Raw genomic sequence first — 13912 nt, 5'->3', positions numbered from 1 at the left:
TCTTGGACACTTCTTTCATAGGTGCAATACCCTGAATCAAACACAGTCTCTTCTAAAATACAGTGTCCTAACTGTTGCTTACTTTCCCAGTATTTCTTTGGATCCTGAACCGGGTCATCTGGTAGCTGCTGAAGTCCAAGCAGTCCTCTGTGACAATATTCACCACTAGTTCTTCCCTGTATCAGCATTAATGGTCATTTCTGCCCGCTTGTAAAGCTGAGGAGTTTTTTTTATGTCATTATGTAAGTGGGGAGAAAATCGAACACAAGTTAAGTGTTTTATCTTAAAACATATGTGGATGTTTTTGTACTTGTATGGTTATAACATTCTTACACTTATCTGTATAACATGCCATTGAACCCCCAATAAATTGTTGGATGCCAAGGACATCCAACAGAGAAGGGAAATTAGAAAAAAGTTGGCATCCAAGAAGATTGATGAAATGACTGCACTTTGTTTTTCAGTCTCAGTGATGTTTAGGTTCAGAGCTTTGGTTGTGGTCTTTTTCTCTGTCTGAAATCTCAGGTGTGTACACACAGAGCAAGAAACCAGAACACTTTGCACTGGATAGATCATGTAGGAATTCAGTTTTTGCTCAAGTGTCAGTTCATCATACAAAGCAATACTAAGCTTTAAGATGTTTACTCTGAACAATTCACAACATAGTGGGCAATATTGCCTATAACTGCTTTGGATCATTTTTTATAGGTGTTTGGAACTTGGACCTTTGGAACAGTGGTGTTTACTGTGCTTGTATTCACGGTTACATTTAAGGTAAGGTATGCTGTATTTTATCCATTAAAACTTTCTTAAAACTTGTTTTTTAATTGTTGCTTACTTATATTGATTTCCTTCTATCACCATGCATTGTTTTATTGCTTTAGAGAGTTTGCTATCTGTGCCTTCTTAACTGTGCTCAAACGTTAAAGATGTTTTTAACTAATTCTATGTAGAATTCTTCTCTATTTTCAAAGGGTATAATTCTATTTTGTCTCCTCCTGGGAATTCTTGTTGCATCTAGATGGTAATAACATCATGTAATATCTTCTTTTTCAGCTTGCACTAGATACACACTATTGGACGTGGATAAATCACTTTGTGATCTGGGGATCACTGGTATTCTACATTGTCTTTTCTCTGCTCTGGGGAGGAATTATTTGGTAGGAATCCTAACATTAATTGCATTGCAAAAGTTGTTTCAGAAACATAAGGTTGTTATATTCCACCTTTTTGTCACAAAAATAAATTTAGCCGTTATACAATACAGAACTCTATTTTAAACACATCATAATTGCTAACTGGAGAGTGCTCAGCTATTCTGTCAATGAATGTCTGTTAAAATCTTCTTAAAGAATACAAGGAAAATATCAGACCCCAGACTACCACTGGGTTTATCTCAGTAGTGTTGGTCAAAAGCAGCCCAAAGGTTGGTTCAAGGAGCTGATGTTGCCTTTCTGAGTCAAAATGTCATAGAGTAGGTCATGTCTGTGCATTTGGTGACTACCCACCTACCTGCAGGGCTTGTCTTGGAAGCTAATTGTAACAGTCAAAATTAGAGACAGGGGGCACAACTCAATATTGAAATGATGTCCAAGAGTCCTCTGTTTGAGCTCATAGTTTTGCCTCCTTACCTAGCAAAGTGGAGTTACTGTAGGTGTCTGAGCACCTACTTGTTCATGCTTGTAAGAAGCTTTGTAGGAATTAGTGTAACTCTTGTGCATAGCAAATTTAAAGTGTTGGGGGTTTTTGCTATTAAAAGTTCTGTGTACTTAAAACTGAAATTTTTTTGAAAGGAAATCAAGTTGGAACAAGTTCAGTTTCTTACTGTGCCTGATGGCCACCAAGAGCTGGAAATTTTGTTTCACACTTGTAGAGCCCTCAGTTACAAGGCCATCTTTTTAACTACTGCTGGAGCCCTTCTACTTTATATGCACAATATTTTCAGGGACCAGAGAAGGAGGGCTCTAACTATTGCTTGGTGATTAAGAGGCAATTTAATTTAGAGAAGGGATTTGTATTTAGTGTGTCTTTTGCATATGAGTAACCACCTCTTAGCTCCTTGGATATTTATGTAGCTGCCTCTTCTTTTTTCTAGTAAGATCAAATCTCAGTTTCTTCAGCATCAGTTTGCAGAATTGACATTTTCCTAGATAATGCTTTCCAACCAGACTTTCTGTGTATTAGAGATGTGACTGTGTGTATATAAAAGCGTATTTTAACTTCATTACCTTTTTAGTATGCAAATACTACCAAATTTTGGAAACTGTCAGGGAACTCCCCTTCTGGTTTTACACTACAGTGTTGCTGCAAACTGTCCCTTGATCTTGGATCTCAGTGATTATGGAGCTCTGGTTCCCAGTACCTTAAAGTGATGATCATGCAACTGCATGGGATACAGGGAAATTAGGAAGCAAAGGTATTAATAGTGTGGTTGTATAAGTCTGTAGTGGATAGGATGGGGAGCACAACATTAAAGTATTAGAGGTACTTACAGGAGCCTGAGAGGTATGAAAATACGTGTGGTTAACAATCGCTAGTGTGAGGATACGTACAAAGGAGTGTGCCTTAGCAAAGACCAGGGGAAAGGTGGGTGGGACACCAAAAAGAAAGGTGGAAAATACCTGGGGCAAGATAAGGGTTGCATGGAAAAATGAATGAACTTAATTTATCTTTGCAAGGGAGAGACACTATACAGAGAGGGGACATTTCCTGCAGTCTGGAAGACAAAAGCAAAGTACTTATCTCCAGACAGTGCATAGTTACCTCTCCCTTTGAGAAGACTGGGCTGGATGAACTCCCACAAACTGGGAAACTGAACCAGAAGTATTTCATTACTGCCATGATTCTCGTAATACTGCCAGCCTTTATTTGTGTATTGAAGTGTAATAGTTATTTTATATTTTTTCTTCCCAGGCCTTTTCTCAATTATCAGAGGATGTATTACGTGTTCATGCAAATGCTGTCCAGTGGTCCTGCGTGGCTGGGTATAATTCTGCTCATAACTGTCAGCCTTCTTCCAGATGTTCTGAAGAAGGTCTTATGCAAGCAGTTGTGGCCTACAGCAACAGAAAGAATCCAGGTAAATAATATTTTTGATCATGAAGTTAGGTGGTTTTTTTGTATTACAAGTGTCTAATCACCTAGGCCAAGGTCAGACATAAGATTAGAGCAGAGGTTCCCCATCTATGGTATCTGAGCAATGTGGTGCAAGATGCTGCCTGTTATTTACATGGTGGTGTTAACCTGAAACCATGGGGCAACACTTGTGCCTTCATACCAGCAACCACAGGGAAATCAGTTGGTGAGGATGGTGGGAGACAGCTACATGGCTCAACATTATTTTGGATTTGAGGAGAGAAAAAATGCAAGGGGATTGGGATCTCCATAAGGGTAGATAAGAGGCACTTACATCTGATAACATACTGATGCCTGTTACAAAAACACATGTATTAAAACTTACTCATATCCTATTAATAATTTTTTCCTCTTTTATATTTAAACTTACCTTTTGCTTGTTCTGGTCTATTATTTGTACATAAATGTGCCTTGCTGTGCCAATGGGGAGAGGGTTTTAAAATCTGTTCTCTCCTTTCATCTGATCAGCTCAAAAAGGGAAATGGCTGGGTAAATACAGGCCAGGGCTGGAGAGCAAGCCAGGTTGTGTGGGAACCATGGTGGTATACTGGGGACATGAATAGAAAATGTTTTCTTCTATTTCAACCCCAGTAAACTTTTATATATATAATATGTGTTAGAATGCGAAGGACAGTAGAGGTGTTGAACTTTAAACTTAATGGTACTGCCCTTGCCCTTTTCAGCCCATCAGGTGCCACTAGTAGCTTAAAAGAATAAATTACCAACAATGGAAGGGATTAGGTAGCATTTTTATGTTTAATTGAGAAGGTACTTTGCATTAAGAGAAAATGAATAAAGGAACTTTGCAACCAAGGAAAAAATATCCCTCTGGCAAATGTAAAAGCCTCTGCCACTGTTTTCTATTCCTAGAATGTATGGGTGTAATAATGCCTCACTTCAGGAAAGAAAAAATAATAGCAGGAAAACATTCCCAGGCAGATCAGTATTTAATATTTTTGCATTTGGAGATCTCTGATGTCTCTTTGCCATATGTACTACCTGTGGAAGGAGTTGACCTCAGTATAGCTTTCAAATAGTTAATTTAAAAGTCTAAAGAGAGAGAATGAGCAAGGGTTACGGTAAAGAAACAAGCTAATAAATAAAAATCCCTAACAAGGGTTTTGTAGCATTTCTTACAGACATTATATATTAGTACTGGAAAAATGAATCAATAGTAAAGCAGACTTGGGGCTCAACACTGGCAATAATAATTTGTTAATGTTAAGTCAAAGATCTGTGACTTTAACCAGTTATATTGCTTGTGTTTCTTCTTCCCTCTCCTTGTTTCTTCCTGTCTTCCAATCCGCTTTGTCTAAATAACTTCTACCTTGCTTTAAACATAAATGATGTGCTCGATTGCTTCCTACAATCTTCTGGGGAAATCAGACTAAACATCAGTGCCTTTCTGTTGAGCAGTCCACCATCTTTATGCTTTCTCAGACTTCAAGCAGTCTAAGTTTCTAATGGAACAAAAGGTGACTTTTTTCTGCCTTTCTGCATGCTTGACCACTTCACTCAAAGGGCTTTATGAAAGCTTATCATCAAAAGTTATTTACCATACTCATTATTTCCATTTGTGATTCATGTCAACTATATTTTGAGGAATACTTTTTTTTTAGTATAGTTTTTTCCTTCTGTGTATCTCAAAGATTGTATGAATTGCTGTCACAGTTCATCACTGTCACTCTCAACTTTTGTCACTGTTCTTGCTGCATTTTACAGAATGTTTCTGCCTCAGGAATCTATGATTCTTATATCCCCATTTTAATCATTGGTCTGTCTGTAGATTAATGCATGTTGGGTTTCCATTGTACCAGAATAAGTAGGATAGTGACCACACAAACAAGTGGTAATTCTGATTAGGCTGATGTTGCTAGCATCATACAGAAGATGTGGTACTGGAAACCACTTAAGCAGTCTTTGGAATATATTAATATATCTTCTCTGCTGCAAGAAAATGCAGCTTTTTTCTTTTTCAAGCATGCATTTTTGAAATTGAGCTTTCCTTATGTTCCCTTTTATGAAATTCTGTGCTCTTTCTAGAAAGAAAACAACTCAAATCTGAAAGTTTATGACATTATTTGATATAAAAGTAGAAGAAATGCTAGTAAATCTTGTTTCCCTTACAGTCTGCAAGAAAACTGTATTTTACTTAATATTCAGAGACTGTTGGTTTCCACTGCAGATTTTATATCTTTCTTTCTTATATGATTATGATAAAAAATGTATTTCCTCCTTCTTTCCCCCTCAAAAATGTACAGTCAATGAAATTTACTGTAATTATGTAGATCAGAGAGAAAATACATTTTTTTTTCACTATCAACAATTCAGACTAAAATTGTCTCAAGTGCCTTAGGATTGGTTTGAACTGAGCTTATGAATGATTGTTTTTAATTGTACTGCATTCCTAAAAGTGGTATTGCTTTTTTTTATAACAAAAGGGTTTTGCAAACAGTTGAAAAGATTAACAAAGGACTAGTGACCATTTCCAAGGTTTCTAAATTAGTTCTACTCAGGCAGTAAGAATGCATAAAGCCTTTGAAGCAGTTATTATACTTCTAAATTTTCCAGTTATTTGAGAGTCACTCCAGTGTGTGGTAAATGGTTGTCTACCATTGTTAACATTCGGATGTTTTTAAACCACATATAGCTCTGTTTTTTGTTTTTTAGAGAGCTTTTCCATGATATATATGTATACACATACATACATATGTGTATACACATACATATATGTACATGCAAGTATATGTGTGTATATATATATGTGCATGTATATTGATCTATATATACGCATATGAACTGTTGTCTTTCTTGGGCTAAAACATTACTTCTGCAAAAGCTTTGGAGGAATCTGTTGCCTTTTGGTAATTTTGGTCAAAGTCTGCTGTTTTCTTATATATGTGGTGTCTGCAACTCTGGCTCAATGACACAAATTGAATTCTGTGCTTTAACTGATGACTGCAGCTGCAAGGTTTCTTTCAGCTTTTACTTTTAAGGAATAATAGGGTATTTGTTTTAGTATATCCAATCGACATGGATTATATTTTCTTTTTCTTTATTTTTCTTTTGTTGGTAACAGGATTTCAACTGCTCTGTTAGGGAAAATATAAATTCAGTTTAAATTATCCTATTTCCGTTTTTATAATTTTCACTTTGATTGATAGTGTTTCAGCAGTTCCAAGTACTTGGTAGCTGAAATACCAGGTGTTTTGTTTCTGAGCTTGTAAATTACTTCTGTACTTTCATCCCTTTTTAAGAAATATTTTTCTTTTTCTCTTTGTTTTTGACTGATGATTTTTCACTTTCCTTTCACTCAGTCACAAGCTTGGGCTATCAGCCATGTTATGAGATCTTTACCCTTTGCTGCACCTGGGGAAACCCAAAGTGGTCCTTTTGCCTGGGGAAGCTTCTCTGGGGATTCATCATTCTTCTGTTCTTCAATGGGCTTAGCTGCTGCTGCTGAACAACTGCACTGGGCTCTCAGAAAAGTGTTCACCAGCAAACTGCTGCCTTTGTCACGTGTCAGGCTCCTCCTCTGTGGAAACAAAGCAATGGATTTGCTGTTGCAATATTTGAATGCTGTGGAAGAAGTTTCCTTGGCAACTCCCCGGCCCTCTCTGCCCATGTGTAATGACTAAGCTGTAAATCAGCCTTCATTAGCACTGCCCCATCACCTCGGTGTGGGGCACTCCCTTCAGTGTGGCAGCTGTTCTGGGAAGTAGTGAAGCAGGATGTCCACTCCTTAATGTAGAATCAGGTTGGCCTCATCATATCACAGGCACCTCTCCCATTCAGTGCAGGTTATTGTTAGAGGGGCAGGACACAGAGCCCACAGTATTTAGTCAGTTTAGTGATTTTTGAGAGTCATTTTTTAACAGAGTTTGAAATGGAATTAAGAACACGCTCAAATGATTAATCTCAGGATCCAGAAATAGAAACCTTGTTATACACTGGATAAATTTTCTTTTTTAAATTTATCAGAAAATCCATCACTTTTACAGGACTTTGCTATAACAGTTACCAAATGGTACAATTCATTCACATTTCTTGTATTCAGCAAGAGTCTCACTGTTTTTCCTCATCCTTGCAGAAGAGTATGAGACATAAAACAGCCCAAAATGCACTGGCGAACTGCGATGGGCCACTTCTTGAAGGAAATCTTTCACCTTCCGAGCCATAATTAGATCAAAGCTAGGTAACAGTACTGTACGTGTTGCCAATTTGGATTAATTTCTATTGGTGCTATTTACCAATCAACTGTTTCCTCCAGAGTTTTTGATGTACTTTGTTAGTATTGATACCAAATCATGGTTTTCCTTGGAGGTCCTAGTTTTTGCAAGAGATGTTCCATGCCAAAGGTAAGATCTTTTTGTCTCAGAAACTTAATCGTGTAAAACAAACCAGTAAATTGATATCCCCATATTTGTGTCCTATAAATACATTGTATTATGCATAGGTGTTGCCTAACATTTCTTCTGTGAGATCTGCAGTCATTACTGCAGTGTGTACTCACATTACACCACAGTGTAGAATACATAAAGTCAGAGGTAATTCTTAGCCACGAGCAGTTTATCCATCCTCTTTCATGTTCTTGAATACGTATATAGACCAAATGCAGATGGTAACATGTGAAGATAATCATAGCGAGTCACTTGTGATTAGGACCCTGGGTCAAAAGACTGGGGCTGTGCATCTGACAGTGTCTGCCACAGTGCTCTGTTCTGTAGACTAGATCATGGCTGTGTCACTGCCTCAGATCAAAAGAGAAGTGTCAGAGTTTAGCTGTATATCTGAGACAGCAGCAGATGTGGGGAAATAAACATAAGGCCAGCAGGATGATGTTCTCTACATCATATCCTTGCTATGCCACTGATTACACAAATGAGTAAGAAGGTACGCTCTTTATTCTAATGATTCCCACCTGGATGCCATGACTGTTCCAGTCCCTTCATGCTCTCCTGACCCCAAAAGCAGCACATGAGCAACTAAGTGACGGTGCAAAGTTAGCAGTTATGTTAAAAGAATGAATGTCATGTGCTCTGTGTGCTGTAGGACTTTCAAAGTAGCTGAAGATAGCTAAAGTAGCTGATTTGTTTTTAATGTTTGTTACACAAGTAGTAGTAAAAAATGCCAACTTCCTTGACTAGCTTCAGGTTTAGTAAAGGTGCTCATCTCAGAGCCATGTGTAGAGGAAAGCATTTGATTTTTAGAACTATCTATGGTAACTCAAATGCTTCACTTTCTAGCTGAAAGAATAGGAAAATTACTTGCCAGACTGTTGGACTAGTCCTTCCCTCTTGCATTTTCAAAGTAATTCTGCTAGTCAGTTAGCTGATTTTTATGTAATGTTGCTATTTGGTCTATATGTCTTTAAAAGAACCCAGGTCTCACTGTGGTGAGCAGTTTAGGGTAGTTTTGTGACCTTTCCAAGAGTGTCTTTTTAAGAGAGCTTTCAGATTGCTCTAGGTTATGCAAGAGTAGTGTTTCAAGCTTGTGATTGGCATTAAAGTGTCATGTTACAATGCCGCCAAAGTTCTGTAAGTTATATCATTAATATTTACTTTGTGATTTTGTTCTTTTGCTCCTGTGCTCTGATTACCAGGGAAGAAGGGGATGATTAAGAATAGAGGATTAACTGATTTATATAGTATTCATGGAGAGATTGATGAATAACATTGCTTTGAACCATGTTTATAATGCATTTATATGTTAGATAGCATCACAAAACCTCCATACCTCTATACCTGGAAATTATATGTGCATTTAGTGCAAAAGAATTATAGACTCATTGGGAAAAGGGCTGTTCTAGTTTTATTTCAGTTTGTGCACATGTCCAGGCTCTTGTCGTGCAGCTGTGGTGTTCTATAGACCTGAGCATTTCCTGAGCCAAAGTGCCGATTCTGCCACAGTGTGGAGTGATTATGTGAGAAAGATAAATTTTAATGGACAATTAGACCAAAATAATATTGAGATGTACAGTATAAATTGCATGTATAGACGCTACATGTAACCTAAGCAAGTCTAAAATTCAGTACTCCTTTGAAGTACAAAGCAAGTGCATTAAGCTATGGAACCTTCATATGCTGGCACAAACTGACTGTAAAGAATTTTCTCTCTTTGGAAGTACAGGGCAAAGTACTTGAATCTGTCCTGTCTTAAAATTCCACGTAAGAAGTTCAGGGGTAAAAAGATGTACCAGGAGAAATTCCAAAATTAAACATAAGCTTGGTTTAAAACACATCCATTTGAGGGCATCTTTGTCTTCATCTCTTCTCTGAAGAGTCCATTATCAGGTTTAGAAGTTAAGTGTAAAATCATACATATATATATATATATATATATATATATATATATATATATATATATATATATGTATGTATATGTGTGTATATATATATATAAAAAACTATATATAGAAACTATATATATATAATATAAAACTAATCATGTTGAAACTGGTTGATTGCAAAGCAGCGCAAGGGATTATACTTTCACATGAAACCAATAGCCAGAGTGGTGATCTAGGAAAAGGTATTACTATACCAAGGGACAGTGGTCCTATGAAAGAAAACAGTTATATACTTTTGGTTCCAAGATTGTCTATTTACTGTGTATTTGTTTCTGTTTTTTCCCTTTAACAGGATGCATCGAGGCACTGTCAGGAGCACATCTCAGAATTCACGCCTCTTGCCTGTCTGAAAAGCCCAACCTACAGGAGCAGTAACTGCAGCAATTCCCCAGCAAGAAGGTCTAATTCTCATTCTAAAAAAGTGATGTTTACGCAGTGGAGAGGCGTTGATTATTCAGTACTTCCATCTGTCTTTGGCTATTCAAATGAGCATGGCCGTTCCAGTGCAGGCTACCACTACAGTGGGTCAGGTTTGGAAACGTCCATGTGACAGAACACCAAGTCAAGCCTTTAAAAACTGTGGTTTTGTTTATTTATTTTTTCAGGAAACAGACATGTCACAGAAACATATTAAACTATATGTGGCTTTTGCTGTCTGAGAGAGTGTTGAGACAAACAGGATCACGAGCTAGAAGTATGAATCCTTCCAGGCCAATAGGCCTCTTTTTATGTTTTGAACTACTGGAGCAATGAACAATACGCACAGTCTGGTACTGTGAGACTGGTAGCACTAAAAATTCTCTTCATCCCGTGTCAAGACTTCTGTGTATTTACTACTGTCATCTTTAGTGATTTTCTTTGTTACTTGAAGTACATAGTTTCAGTCAGTCACTTACGTTTTGAGATCAACAGTTTTAATTTTCAGCCAGGAGCAATTGTCTCAGTTATCTCTAATGAAATTATCCTAAAGCATATTTATCAAATGCTGTTTCTGATTTTCCTCTGTCCTTTTTTCTTTCTTTGCTCTTTCTGTAGAACAAACTGGTGTTTCCTCTGTGCAAATCTGCTTTCAAGAAACACACTCTAATGTTCACTTCCTTGTAAGTGGCCAAATCAGGGCTATGTATGGTTTTGATTAGTTTTCCCCTGTAGAAAGATAGGCAAAACAATCCTTGTTTAGAGTATGCACACACAATATGAAGTCAAGTTGGCTGTTAAATAGGTAATATCACCAATGTTGGTATCTACTTATCAACTGAATGTAAGCATTTTGCCTAAAACATCTTTGAATTTGTCAAAGATGCACTTTACCTGGTGTTCTCACTTCCTGTCCCTATGATTGTAAAATATAAATATAGCAGAAAGTATAATATATTAAGCTTTTTTAACACACTTTGTTAGTTTTTTCTCTTAAAAGAAGAAAAGCTGTTTTTCTGGGTGGGTATATTTTACTATCTTGTTCATCCTCTTAATTGTGATTTATTTTTCTTTAATGTGTGTATGGTTAGATACTGGCTAATGGGCTTGGTAGATGTATTACAAAGCACACAGCTGTTAGCTTTTGCAAGCAAACCACGAGGTGGCACACAGCTGTTGACTAGCAGTTGAACCACAGTTGGGATACAGAAACTAGTTTGACTGCAGGGATTCTGTTTCATTTCTCTTAAGAATGACAGCCAACTTGCGCTTCTGTTTTCTCTGCTACATTTATGTTTCCTTGCAGTAATTCAGCTATTAGCTGCATCCTTGTGTTGTTTCTTTAGTCCAGTGTTTTATTTTGGGGTGCAAAAATATCTGAAGGAGTAATTCAATTTCAGTCAATTTCAGGTTGGTGGTTACAATGGGTTAATAGCCATTCTTATTCAATGCCTCCGTGAAGACATTACCTAAAAATTTATATCAGTGTGAAAACAAAATATTTGGAATCAGACCTGCAGCATTTATTGGAAGATCTGGCCAAGACATTGTTAGTTGTCTTTCACATGGGAGAGGGTGGCAGAGAAAAATTATTTCTCTTTTTGTGTTTTAACAAGAAAAAACAGAGGCAAAATAAGTTTACTTACTACTTTGCTTTTTCATAAAAGAAAAATCAACTTACTAGAAAATGTTTCTCACAGTATTCTGAGTAGTTTTCGTATTAAACAAACAGTGATTTATTATTAAAATGCCCTGGGTCAAGCAGAGATTGTAAAGTAAGTTATGAAATCTTCAGTATACCAAAGATAACAGAGTTTTACAAAGTCTAACAGTGAGCACCACAGATAAAGGTTTTTTATCGTTTAACATATAGCACTTTTAAGTTTCAAAGAATGTCCTTATAGCAGTAGCATTTTGAAATACATATTCATGTGTGGGTGTATGTATATATACTTGCCATTGCAGACCTGAATGTTGGTCAGTTAGAACCATCCCCTACATAAAACACTGGTGTATATATTTTTAAGAAGTTAATATGGGTATACATTTTATACCAGTAGCAGTGACAAATTTCTCGTGTGTAGTTAACAAATTATTTGTAATGTATTTTTTAGAAATCTTAAAATTGCCTTTGCACTGAAATATTTTTCATACTGTAGCTATTTATAAATCTGTTTTACTCATACATTTGTTAACACACCATTTCTGGTTTTTTTAAGTATATGTTTTGAAGGCTTTTTTTATAACTATAAGTTTTGGCCACTTAAATTTAGCTTAGAGTGGAGTTGTGGCTGAATGTTAAAATTCTAATGAATGTCAAATTAGAAATACAGGTCTGTTGCTCTATGAGTCTCACCCAAGTTATTGATGTTTTGTTGGGATTTATGGTAGCAGTGATGAGAGCACTGTAATTGCAGTGCTATATTGTAACTGCTTGCTTTTCTACTCTAAAAAGCCTCCTGTTTTTTTACTTTGTGAGTTCTATCTTTTAGCCTTAAATAAGGAAGTTTTTGCTTGATGTTTTTCAAAAATGCTGCATTCTTGTTCTGCCTACTAACAAAGCAATTCATTGTAAACTTCGTGTAGCCCTGCACCTAGATATTATTGACAACATTGTTCAGGCTGAAACACCTGTATACACATTTGAGAAATTTTAGTTACACATGTCATTTTTTGGAGGAGAAATAATGATTGAATGTAAGTGGAAGTTTTGGCTTTGATTTAGCAATACTTTTACCTTTAAAAAGTTGGTGCTGTTTGTTTGTTAAAATAGACTGTTTAATGAAAAGAATATAAACCATCAACTTGGCTTCACTTGATGTGTTTTTACTTCAGTCCCTGTTACTATTGCCATGTAAACCTAGTCCAACGAAGCAGATGTCTTGCTGCAAAAGATAAAAAGATGAAAAAGTAGGAATTTGCTCAAAATGCATTAGAATGTTTGATTATGGGTGGGACGCTGAAAGGAGACTAATTTTTTTGTATGAAGGAAAAAAAAGAAAAGGTCTAAAAATCTATGTAACCTTCTAACTTGCCTCATTTAAATTGTTGCAGCTTTAACAGCATAATGTCTCCATAACTGCTTCTATAAATGTCTTGAAACTGGTAAGCGCTAACCAAATGTATGTGAAGACTTAGGAAGTATTTCAAGCTCTTTGCCACAGAAGGTCATATATTCCTGCACTGGCTTGTGGCAAAAGATCTTTTTTGTTTTACCATGTACAATAATTGTTTGTTCAGCCACTTAATGTAAAAGCTTAAAGTTTACTTTCTTGCTTGTGTTAGCCTGTTTGTCTTGACCTAACTGGCTTGCAAAAATAAGAGGAAAAAAATAGCTTAATTGAGGAACTGCACTACTTTTCTTTTGGAAGCCAGTGGGATCCTTGTGCTCATGCTACTGTCTCTGTTAAAAAAGCTTTAATGGAAATTTGTGAAAGTATTGCAAAAGTGATTAAAAAAAAAATACGTGATTCTACTTTGCAGAATAATCAAAAAAACAGTTTATATAGCTTTAATTTTTTACCTTATGAAAATTCACAGGATTGCAATCTGCATTGTCCTGGACATAAATTCTGTGCTATATACACTTTGCATATTAGAGGTTCTTTCATGATCTAATGTAAAGTAGAATCTGTGAAAGTTGCTGTATGGGGCTGGGGGTAGTTATCTGTGCTTTAAACATTAAAGATGTCTGTAGTCATCAGCACCAAATACTGACACTTATTTTTAATTGAACAATTTTAGGTGCATTTATTTGAAAATAAATCAGCCTTCAAATCTAATGTTCAGATTATCCTAGACTACTTCATTTATTTGATTTGAAGAGTCACTGTGTGAATACATTACTGTAAAATTTCTTTTCAGTACTATTTTTAATTTTATTTCTGTAGACAACCAAATATACCTTGTTTATATTCAGCCACATTTTGGATCCTTGTGTAGAATATATAAGCAGGAGATACAAATCTGCTTGCAATAAATATAAACATTCAAGACCGGTTTAAGTTTGCT

General features: G+C 36.2%; 1 protein-coding gene across 1 annotated transcript in view; it reads left to right on the top strand.

Annotated features, from left to right (window-relative positions):
- ATP11A (ATPase phospholipid transporting 11A) overlaps window positions 1–13912 on the top strand; it is a 116054-nt gene extending 102142 nt beyond the window's left edge. Inside the window, exons 27-30 of the mRNA XM_062514961.1 lie at window positions 709–774; window positions 1057–1160; window positions 2914–3079; window positions 9777–13912. Of these exons, the coding sequence (XP_062370945.1) occupies window positions 709–774; window positions 1057–1160; window positions 2914–3079; window positions 9777–10034 (594 nt within the window). The 3' untranslated portion in view covers window positions 10035–13912. The remainder of the gene's footprint in view (window positions 1–708; window positions 775–1056; window positions 1161–2913; window positions 3080–9776) is intronic.

This window comes from Cinclus cinclus, chromosome 2, assembly GCF_963662255.1.
Source record: "Cinclus cinclus chromosome 2, bCinCin1.1, whole genome shotgun sequence".
Lineage (NCBI taxonomy): Eukaryota > Metazoa > Chordata > Aves > Passeriformes > Cinclidae > Cinclus > Cinclus cinclus.
Note: the sequence above shows the minus strand (reverse complement) of the source record. Positions and strands in the feature narration are given on the sequence as shown.